The sequence below is a fragment of the Carica papaya genome, chromosome 3 (assembly GCF_054855325.1).
Source record: "Carica papaya isolate Zhongbai chromosome 3, ASM5485532v1, whole genome shotgun sequence".
Taxonomy (NCBI): Eukaryota; Viridiplantae; Streptophyta; class Magnoliopsida; order Brassicales; family Caricaceae; genus Carica; species Carica papaya.
Genome location: NC_142311.1, coordinates 30,340,240 through 30,352,303, shown reverse-complemented (window position 1 = coordinate 30,352,303; position 12,064 = coordinate 30,340,240). Strand labels below are relative to the sequence as shown.

General features: G+C 37.7%; 1 protein-coding gene across 1 annotated transcript; it reads right to left on the bottom strand.

Moving 5' to 3' along the window:
- Positions 1-7,072: 7,072 nt before the first annotated feature.
- LOC110820007 (Serinc-domain containing serine and sphingolipid biosynthesis protein) lies at positions 7,073-11,520 on the bottom strand. Its single transcript, XM_022049375.2, has 6 exons — positions 11,238-11,520; positions 10,673-10,909; positions 9,822-9,933; positions 9,563-9,737; positions 8,153-8,393; positions 7,073-7,515 (listed from the first exon to the last, which is right to left on the bottom strand). The coding sequence occupies exons 1-6, from the start codon at positions 11,410-11,412 to the stop codon at positions 7,220-7,222; spliced, it is 1,236 nt and encodes a 411-aa protein (XP_021905067.1). The 5' UTR covers positions 11,413-11,520; the 3' UTR covers positions 7,073-7,219.
- Positions 11,521-12,064: the final 544 nt, after the last annotated feature.

The window sequence follows — 12,064 nt, the reverse complement described above, 5'->3', positions numbered from 1 at the left end:
CATTTACCTGATGGTAACCTGATCGTAGATCTATTTTAGAAAAGACCCGTGCACCCTGCAACTGATCGAAGAGGTCATCAATCCGGGGAAGAAGATATTTGTTCTTAATTGTTACCTTGTTTATCCTTCTGTAATCAATGCACAGTCTCAACGTTCCATCTCCCTTCCTTGCAAAAGTAACCCCGGCACCCCATGGGGAAACGCTGTGTCTAATGAAACCACTGTCTTGTAGCTCAGTGATCTGTTTCCTTAGTTCTTCCATCTCGATGCGGCTCATTCGGTAAGGAGCAACCGAGATGAGCTGGGTACCTGGCTGTAAGTCTATGGTGAACTCAACCTCTCTGTCCACTGGTAGACCAGGCAGTTCATCCGAAAATACGTCTGAAAAGTCTCGGACTACTGGAATCTCTTGGATACAAACTTCTTTCTTGGGTTTACCTAGTTAGAGAAAATACAAGATTAAGGCATTGGGAATTAAGAAAACTTGCCATCAGGGGAAATCAGTACTGAATGATTTTATTAACTTGTAAATGGCTCCTCGTTGGGAGGATTAAATACAATCTTTTTGTTAAAGCAGTCTATGGTGGCGTGACACGCCACTAGCCAATCCATTCCTAGGATTACATCAAAATCTCCCGTGTCTAACCCTATCAGGTCTACCCTCAATTTCTTATCTGCTATCTCCACGACACATGCCCTGTAGATAACCTCTCCTAGCAATGTCTCCCCCCCAGCGGTAGATACAAGCAATAATGAATCAAGTCTATCAGGTGACACACAAATTTTGGAAGCAAGAACATGTGAAACAAAAGAATGTGATGCACCAGTGTCAAACAAAACATGAGCAATGTGGCCAGAGATAGTATACATACCATGTACCACGTCCGGGTCTGCGTCGGCATCCTTCTGGGTAAGGTTGTAAACTCTGCCTTGGATTGGAGGCCTTTTTTGATTCTGGTTCCTAGGGCATTCCCTTGTATAGTGCTGGGCATTGCCGCATATGCGACAGGTGTTGTTGAGGCGGTAGTAGGGTCGGTCCCCGTGATCCCTGCCGCAGTACTGGCAGATCTTCCCACGTGCTGCCCCCGTAGCCTGAGGAGGGGCCTGGATGGCGGGTCTGGGCCTCTTACTGGGTTGGACAAGCATGGTAGGTGCTGGCCTGCGGCGCGGGGCTGAGGGTCGGGAACTCCCCGCTAGCTGAGGGTGGGTGTCGAAGCTCCTTTCTATCATCTGCGCATTTGCCAGGACTGCTGAATATGTCTCGAGCTCCATTACCAGTAAGTGCTGTCTGATCTCCGGGCGGAGACCCCACTGGAATTTTCTAGCCTTTCAGCCCTCATCCATCAACGTCTCCGGGGCATGTCGGCCTAGCTCCAGGAACTTACGGGCATACTCCGACACTGTCATGTTTCCCTGGACCAATTGAGCAAACTCCATTTCCTTTAGGTGTTGGATGTGTTTAAGGAGATACTCCGCGTGGAATGCCGCTAAGAACTGCTCCCAAGTAGCTGGTGTAGGCAGGGTGGTCCGCTTGAGCTCCCACCAGCGCACTGCTTCCCCTACCAGCATGTAGGAGGCAATGACAGCCCTCTGCTCAGGAACTACTCCCAAGGTCTCGAAAGCTATCTCAGTCTCTGCCAGCCAGTATTGGGCCTCTTCAAAAGAGGATCCCCCTGCAAAAGTAGAAGGGTTCAGTCTTCTGTACCTCTCTATGAAGCCGGGGTCGATCAAGGAAGAAGCGGGGTCCCGAGGTAGAGGGACTGGGGCCGGCTGAGGGTGAACTGGGGGACCCTGTGGTGGCACCTGCTGATGTGGTGGGGGTACTGGAATGTGCTGTGGCAGCGCCTGGTGGTACCGTGGCTGTGGTACCGGGTCGTACTGCGGCTGTGGTGTCGGGTGGTACTGTGGAGGAGCAGGCTCCTGCCAGGGTGGCTCGGGATCAGCCTGCTGTAGCGGGGGCTCAACCTGCGATAGCAGAGGAGGTCCGGGTAACTCCCTTCTCTCCTCTCGCCTTTGCTGGGCAGCTACGAGAGCTTCCACCATCTCAAATAGTCTGTCTAAATCCTCCCGAAGCGAATTATCTTGGGCCGCTCGGTTTAGTGGGGGCCTTCCTCTCCTCATTTCCGTGTACCTGCATTCACAAGGAATGGTTGAGTAACGATATATCGGTGAGTATTTCTTTAAGGCGCTATTGTGTAAGGGATGGGTCCGAGGAAATGCGGCTCTGATACCAACTGTAACGGCCCCGGAAATTTAAAATGAAATATGTGTATTAAAAATGTCAAATACGGAAGCGAAGTCAAAATTTCGATTAACATCCCTTACACTAAAACTAAAAACGTGCTCAAAATATAAAAGATCAAACTAACTAAAAGAGAAACTCGAAAGTAAAAGCTATGAATATGACTATGGAGTCTTTAAGCGTCCCCTTCGTCATCTTCCTGCGGAACGGGCTCGGGAACAATGTCTTCTTGATCTGAAATGATTAAATAAGGAATGACCTACACTAGCCCAGTAAAGACATCACGATATCTCACCGTCACGGAGGTAAAGATGGGTAGAAAACACAAAAAGACCAATGGAGCATAATTTACAACAAATCCTTTTATCAATAATAAAACTCTTACCATCTACTTACCTCGGTGAAATTCATAAAACAATATACGAAAGCAATAACATTATCATCATCATGAAATCATATAAACTGTATAACATAATACTTATCACGCCTTTTGTAATTCAATCATTACATAACATATTTTTCTTCTTTTACCAGCCTACTAGTATCCATGGGGATCCATAGGGGTCCTGCTACCCGTGAACCCTTAACACTTATAATCAGATTCCAGGGCCGTCCCCATACCCCGTTCGGTATGGGTGCCAAAACTATAAACCTCAATACCCCGTCCGGTATGAGGGTGAAACGGGCCGTCCCCATACCCCGTCCAGTATGGGCGCCAAAACACTTAGGGTCTCCATACCCCGTCTGGTATGAGAGACCACAATCCCGGTAGGGTTCCCTACGGACCCGGTCCGTCCACCATCTCTCAGGATATCTAGTCAGGCTGATCACATTATACAATTATCAATTTACATAATCTTTCATTCCCCTTTTCCTCAGTCAGCATCGTCAATTCACACACAAACAAGCAAAGCAGTAATTTATGCCAAACAAGACAACATACAACATCGGTTTCTCAGTCATTCAACCCATAATCAATAAAACAGTAAAATATGCACACGAAACTATGAAATGAAAACATCAGACCTCATACTGCATTTAAAACTGTAAAATAGGCCAAATAACAGTTAACTGACAAACACACTAGACTCAGGCTCCATTAGCGACCTTAACAAATTTCACACATTCGTTGATTCAAGAAATACCGTTTTATCATTATTGAACTTTAATACCGTGATAAGAAATAGGGTGAGGGGTCCTTACTCGTTTCGGGGTCCGAACACGGCTCCACAGTGCACCTACAGGCTGTCTCTAATTTTTTCTGAATTTTTCCCGGGGAACTGAAACGCACTACCGGTACCTGCACGTGTTCCAAAAAAATCCCAAATTAGACCCAGGGCCCCTTTCGGCCAATATCGCAATTCCGGCACAGCGGCTCCGCCGTGCTCCGGCGACGGCGCCGCCGCAAGCGGCGGCGATTCACCTCGGGTTGGCCGTTTTCGGCTGAATTCGGCCACACTTACATCGGTCCCTGTGATAAAACAACCCTAGGGCCCTCGGGGGGCCAAAAAATTACGAAAAACAGAAGCTTACCGGCGGCGGCTCTCTGGCGAGGTTCGTGTTTTGGTGATTCGGCTCCGATCAACCTGTAGAGAAAAGAATGGTGATCACGGTGATATAAAAATTGCATCAAACGGAGGCCGGGAAGGGCCTCATCGGAGGCAAAAATCGAGGAGGGGCGCGGTGCCGCCGCTGGGTTTCGGCTGTGTTTTTCGGCCGTTTGGCCGGGATTTTGGCTCCGATTTGGCCACAGGGGAACTCAGCGTGGAAAAACGAGTCGGGAGTATGAAATTTACCTCGATCGGCGGTCGGAAATCTCCCCGGTGCGGCAGCGGGTGGCGGCGGCCGGCTCCTCCGGCGTCTGGTTCGTCTTCTCCGGCGAGGGCAGGCGGCTAGGGTTTTTGTGGTCAGGTGTGAGGGTTCTATTTATACCCTTTTGCCTTTTGATCTCAGCCGTCCATTATGATTAAATCTGGGCCGTCAGTTTTTGATTGAATCTGGGCCGTCCGTGCACGTGCATCTGGGCCGTCCGTGCGCGCGGGGACGCATTTGGGCCGTCCGATCGCGTGCACGCGGATCGCCAACGTGGCCCGTCCCCGGGTCGACGTGGTCTTGGCACGCGGCAGGTCCTGGTTGGCCAGGGCTGCTGACTGGGCCGTTGACGTGGCTGCTGACATGGCGCTCTTTTTTTTTTTAAATTAAACTTAATAAATAAAATTAATAATAAAATCACAAAAATGCCCAATTGTTTGGGCGTTACATTAAAAATTAATAATAATAATAAAAAAATGATAAAATTAATGGGTATTAGAAAATATATTTAAGAATTTAAATTATATATAAAATTATAAAATATTTATAAGTAATTTTTATCTAACAAATATAATTTATTAGTTGATAAGACTAAATAATGATTTTACAGGAAATAATCCTCTATTGATTTTTAGTTAAGTGATTGGATATTTTTATAATAAAAATAAAATATTGTGTCTCAAAGATTTGACATGTAATTATAATAATTATATAAATTATATTTTATTAATTTAAATTTTTAATAAACTATTAATAAAAATGAGATAATTTATAAATATATAATTGTTATACAAAATAATTCATAAAAAAATAAAACAAAGTTGGAAAGTATTCATTAATGTGTTTAAGTTTGGGATCATTAATTGGGTGGATATTATAATATATTTTCGATTTTACAATGATCCAAAAATATTACCATTACCAATTATGAATGTTGAATATTACAACATTCAATTCGGTTTGGTTGTAAATCCTAGTGGATCAAAATTTGAAAAATAAATAAATAAATAAATATACAATTTAATTATTATTATTTTAATTTTAAATATTATAAATATACATTAACTATATATATTATATATTTTAATATTTCATTTACATAACATATAATATATATACTATTTTTATTTTTAATATTAAAAAGATTAATTGATTTGAACCATCGAGATCCAAAATAAACTGAACAATTCAATTAAAAAAAAATTTATATTGAAGAATGAATTAAATAGTATTTAATCTAATTTGATTTATAATGAAGTTGCTTGTCCAATCCGATTTTTTTTTTTATTCATATTAATGAAAGTCATTCATAAAAATATATATGATTTAATTCTAAAAATGTAAACTTTATTATAAAAATAATAATAAATTTATATCAAATTGTTGGAATACTGCTAGAAATTTCACGGAGTTTAACTCTTATTATATTAATCCATAATTATTTGTATTAGAAAGAAGAGACTTATGGAAGTTTTTTATGGACTAAAATGAAAATTCTTTTATTCTTTTCACGATTTAATAAATAAATAAAAAGTCACTTATTGTTAATATTAATTCGATATATAAAGTACTACCAATAAAAATTATTATTGCATATCTCACTCTTAACTCAAATTATGTATAAATTTCTAAATAAATTATACAAAAATTTTTATTTAGTCCTAAACATAATCTTAATTTAAAAAAGAAAATTGTTGATAATTGAATGACTCTATTCAAGCTCAAGTGTAAAAACTATAATGTATAAATAAATATTCAGTGAATTTTCTAAACATTATCTTGAATAGACAAGTTAATTCGATAATTGGAATTTAAATCCTCAACTATAATCAATATGTGTGCGCATCATCATCCTAATCCTAATTCTAATTCCTAAACCCTTCAAATTCAAACTATAAGCTTGTATTATCTAACAAAAAATGAACAAATATAAACAATGGTGTATCTGTCGTACCTATGAGAAAAGTTAGAAACTTTTTTTTGTTTTGTTAGAGTCATGACTCACGCTTGGTTGGATGTATCATCTTTCTGAATTTAACTAATTAACTTCATTATTTTCTAAGAAAAAAAAATCTAATTAATGTTGTAATTTAATCATAATTGTAATTACTGATGTAGTATAGAAATATTTGAGCCGTCAACATGAGGAAAAATGAAAAGGATGAAAATTACTGATGTACAAAAAAGAGAAAATTACTGATGTACAAAAAAGAGTCAAGACTGATATTTAGGAGATTGAAAGATCAGTAAAAATATTACCTTTTTGTAAACTTGATGGTATTTACAGAGCTTAACAATATGAAATACATGCCAAATATAGAGCAAATGTTGCTAGCTTAGAAGATTCTGTAAAAAGCTAGGAGATTTTGACACTCTAGAAAGTATATAAATATCGGATTACTAATATGCTTTCTGATTTTAAAGAGACAGAATCGATGATGATATAATCTTCTAACCAACAAACAATGATGATTGGTTCGGAATCGCCTGGAGTTTTTGGTTCACTCAATGCCTCTTACCTGAACCCTAGCAAGAGAGAAGAGGGGGAGGGAGGATCTTCCAGCAAGGATGGGAGAATAGTCCGATATCTACAACTTCGATGGAGAGTTTGGTCGATCATTTTCTGAGATAGTTAATCTGATAATGGATGCACTCACTCCCTAGCTATGGTACAACAACAGTAAGAGGTGCAAACTTTAATCATGTCCAACTCTCAAAATGTTCTCCCACAAATTTTACCTTTCTAAAAATCTAACATAGACTGTGCTACTATGCTAGTAATATCAAGCATTCCAAGTATGAGATAACTGCAGTAATCCTGAGTTCAAAGATTGATATACATAAAAAATTGCATGTAAGATCTTCAGGGAGTTTGTTAATTACAAAAGGCAAGCAATAAGATAAAACTTAGATACTAGATGCAGCAAATATGTTGTGTATTGGTGTCATCAAATAAATGAATGCATATGCGTCAATCATGTCGAACCCCTGAAGAGATAAGCTGTCTCAGAGCACAAATTAATCAAACAACCTTATGTATAGCACACTACACTAATCTTATATAGATTTCATTATGTACATAGACACAATACCAAAAGCTCACTTACACATACTACTGAACAAATTAAAAGCATCTGACGCAATCAGAGATCATGGAAAAGACACCTAAAAGAACTCGCGATCAGGGAAAAGCAGAGGCACAACAAGAGTCCACATGTAAAGCCCAGCAGTGACCCATTCTGTGCCGATCCGAACCCAAACTGATGTCCATCCCACATCAATCAGGTCCGAGTTCTTGGAAGAGTTTGTCCATCCAGACAGTAACATTGCTGAATACATACTAGCGAGGGCAAATATAACGTGGAAAAACGAGTACGAATAACTGACCGGTCGAGCTTCTGTTCCTTTTTTCTTCTCGTTTCCTTCTACATCTTCACCTTCAAGCAGGGGTTTCGACCCACCTGTAAAATAAGATGGCAAACATCAGACAAACACACAAATGAGGAAACAATAATATACATGCATGAATCATAATCTGGGTTTTTGCTATTGAATGTTGTGAGGAATTTGGAAGTCTTTTCAGATAAAGGGGAAAAAAAAACTGAGTAGCTTCCTTCTGTCAATTACTTGCATCTCCTAAGGACAACCAGGTAATTTTATTGAAGGGACATCTCTGAACTTTACCCACTGTTTTAATGTAACTATAAAAAATGAAGAGCTTTGCATATGATGCAAACAGGACGTCACAAACTCATTCCTAATAAAATGGTCTTATATTTGGCTCTTCATCAATTAATCTTGCAAGTAGAAGATAAAAGTTAATGTTAACCATAAACAATGATGGCAACAACTTAAACAGGGAGATCCTTGGTACAGATTTGCTGGTTCCCCTATAAGCAGTATGGCAGCTCCAAGAATATCTCAGTACCGCAAATGTTATTGACGTAGAGCTATGAAATGTCTCAGTTCATTCTTACTGTAAACTACCCAAAGACAAAAAAGCTGCCTATACAACAAGAAAAGTCATGTTTCCATGAAATCCAAAAACTTAAATCCAAAACCTAACAGCAGAAAAGGATTCTGCACAATCTTCCATACCTGACTTGGGTGAAGATGGCGGTGATAGAAATGTTGTTGAAGATCCAGCCCTGACAGCAGAATATAGGACAGAGAGTACTGTTGTGAGCATTCCAAGAATAAGGGTACTTGTGGAGACTGCTTTGGATTTGTTGTGAAGACCATTGCAAACATAGTCACGTGGTTCACTTGAGAGACCAGTGTAGCACACATAAGCACAATAAACTGATATCACAGAAGCAGGTAAGAGGCTGCCATTCACCTGTATAAAATGTCCAGACACAACTACTTTATTAGAGGGAATTTCTCAGGTGCCCTACATTAACATTTTTGGAGTTACAAGGACAGGGAAGTTTTGTAACTGTGCCAAAGGAAAGTAAAAACCTCTGACAGGAAATAAAATTCTGTATACCCCTGACTAATTAGTAGACGTGATGCATAAAACATGCATCCAGCCACATAATACAGAGCTGACACCATATTCAAATTGGTGTAGGACAAATAAGGTCGATTTGTCCAAATAGGAATTTGAGGATAAAAATCTAAACACCACATATAGTATTTTTTAGACATGCACATCTAAAAAGTCTTAAGCATTATATTTAAGTGTTTGATTACATCACAACCAGAAAATTTAGAAACTCTCAAAATATTCTATTGATAATTGAATGATATCTTAAGAAAAAAAATCCCATATATTTATAGTGCTCCCTAAGCAACTGTTACTAAGTAAGATTAAACTGAAAAAATTGTAAAACAAATAAAATTTGGAATGCCATTCCCAATAATATAGGAAACTAATATTAATAATATTAGGATTAATCAGATAGGAAATATAGAAAATTAAATACTAATAAGAACAAAATCCTAAAGTCAATAAAACTATAATAGACTCCTAAATTGTATAACAATTTTATATTTAATTGAATTGTAATGTCTAATCTATTAAGGCAATCTAAAACTAACTCACTCTGCATCACAAACGTCTAGGGGAATTAACCTGTATTTTAACATACCATAGCACATATTCAAAAGATTAAATGCACTATTAAATGCCTAAACTTTCCCAATTCGTTCAATTCAGTGCTTCAACTTTGATTTTGAGCAATTCAGTCACGGAACTTTCATTTTGTTCAATCAAGCGTCTTGACTTTTATTTTGAGCAATTATGTGCTTGAACTTTTATATAGTGCCCAATTAAGTACCTAAATCTAACACTTTAAATGAACAGTACTAAATATGGTGTCATATTTAAATATAGTGCTGTAAAAAAACAGTTATTTAATAGAAAGGGAACAGCAATAAAGCACTATCCACATAGAGATGAGTATGTAAATGACTAGTTAATCTCATCTCTTATACTAGAGCATAGATTGATTCTACTTATAGGAGCTTGATTACTAGAAAGCACAATCTATACTTGGTCCTTACCGCAGGATGCAACGCTACAATACCAAAAATAAACGCAAGAATCATGGTCGTGACAATGAAGAAGATATTTAGACCACAGTCATGACCAGAAGGATTGAACCAGATGAACAGAATTCCTGAGAATGTAAATGTCGCAAGATAGCAAGCAACTGATACAATAAGCAAAGCGATATACCTACATAACCAAACATGAGTTAGAATTTTTGTTAATTGAAAAAGGAAATTTAAGGAGAATAACGTGCTAGGGCATTGAGCATACCATTTTTGCTCATCTCTCTCGACCCATGCATCATTCCAAGTGTGTGTAAAATCTAGTAGTATAATCACTTGAACCAATAAAAATAAGCCTGCACCGAATTTTGACATAATTCCTGAAAGTTGGAAAGTTCATTATTGTCAATAACAAGTTATAGTATCAAATATTAAAAAGACTATAAATTATGTGTTAAACATGCCAATAAATCCAGAAGAAGTTCTCTTCAAAAATCAGAAGAGAAAAACTACCCATTGCCAATTTCTTTCTCACTTAAGTTCACTTGGAGCACATGCTGCCGCAATGATGAGTCCCGCAATTAGTAGTCCCAGAAATAATACTCATGTTTTATTTTAAGTTTGTTGAATAAAAATAAAAAGTAATTGACAGATTTTATATTTATCATATTGGTGCAACCATGCAACAGCATATGAAAAAAAAAAAAAAAAAAAACAGAAAACCAAAATGTCATGGTTTTAAATGAAATCCAGGGTTTTACAGATGTCTGATCCGGGGAACTAATCTGAGGACAATAAGCCCTAGACCTATTTTCCTAGACAAAGGAAATGTTTGTAAAGTGTGAAATAAATTCGTTAAAAAAGGCATAAAAATAGGGAATGAAAAATTCATCCTCAATCCTAAAGTTCTAAGCACTCAAGCTTGATGAATAATCAAAAGAAAACTACCGGAGAAGTTTTTGCATACAAAATTGAGGAGCTATTAATCGCATTCATGTTAATCTTTACTCAAAACACAATCTAAGAAGCCCAAAAAAAAAAAAAAACCTAATTCACGTTATTGCTCGATCATACAGAAAGAGGATTCATATAATAGAATTCTAGTCAAGTAAAACTAACCATATACTGAGATGACTTCATTTGGAAGAAAAAACATAAGGACGACAAGCAAAACCCAAATGATCATCTTAAAGATCCATCCACCGTGATGCCATGAATCACGTCTGTCATTTTGGTCCTTCACACCAATCATTATAAGTGCGAAAAGGCCAAAGAACAGGAAATTCCCCAAGCTTACACGAAGAACTGCTTGTTGTTGAAACCATTCCTTGGAATGGGTATTAGAGGTGTTTATCCCTTGAAACAAAGAAACCATTGGTTAATGAATTTGACTCGGAAGATGAAATTGAGGAAATTAGCTCATTGCTTAGGGAAACCCTGAGAGACCAAACTGGCCGCCTCCATAATCTTTGACAATAACCAATGCTCTAAGAAGAAATAAACAAATCGAACAATTCACAGACACCCAATTATCCATTTGCAGAGAAAATTGCAAGCGCGATGAATACTCGCATGGAAAATCAAAACCCAACTGCGATCTTCAAAAATTACCACAATTATCAATTCTTCAAAGCTAAAAAAGAAACTGAAATTTGAAGGAGAATACGAAAAAGGAAGAACATACATGGGAATTTCTCCAAAAGAGGAGCTGCAACCTCTCTGAGAATCCAAGAAACGATCAAAGAGACGCCGAATAGGCCACAGTAAGCAATCCTCGCTGATTTCTTCGAGATCCCTGAGGCGATCGATGTGCAGAGTCCGCACGTGGCAGTTGCACAGCAAGATGCTAAGCACGACATCGTTCCGACCTTCTTCTCTGTCAATGGAGATTGCTGTGAAACGAGGGGAGACTGACAGGTAGAGGAGGACAAGGTGTTGTACTTTTATGTTTGCGTGCGAAATTTGAAATTCTGAACCTGTGGATTCCGCCGTCTGATCGTGTGGGACCAGAATAACATCAACTCGATCCGACCCGGCCCGACACTATACCAATTCCGTATAGAACCCGACCCATTCAATTTGCTTCGACCCTCCCGACATGAGGCAATTGAATTAATATATTATTTTATATACTCAATTTAAAAAATATTAGGCATATTATATGAATATATATATATATATATATATTAAAAAATGACCTAATTATATTAATTTAGTTTTTCATATAATATATTTCATAATATATAGGCAGAAAGTTATAGTATATTATTTTTTAATGGGCATCATCATGAGGATTTTTTAAATTGTAGAATATTAGTTGTAATTACTAGATTTATAAGGAAATGATGGTAAAATAATTATAAATTTAAAATTTATACAACCAGCTCATGGATTAAAAAGACCATAAAATTGAATTGAAAATTTTTGGGAAAAAAAAGTAAAATTTTAATAAGATCTCACAATATTACAACCCCAAATTATTATAATATTAAACTTTAAAAATCTGTTTAA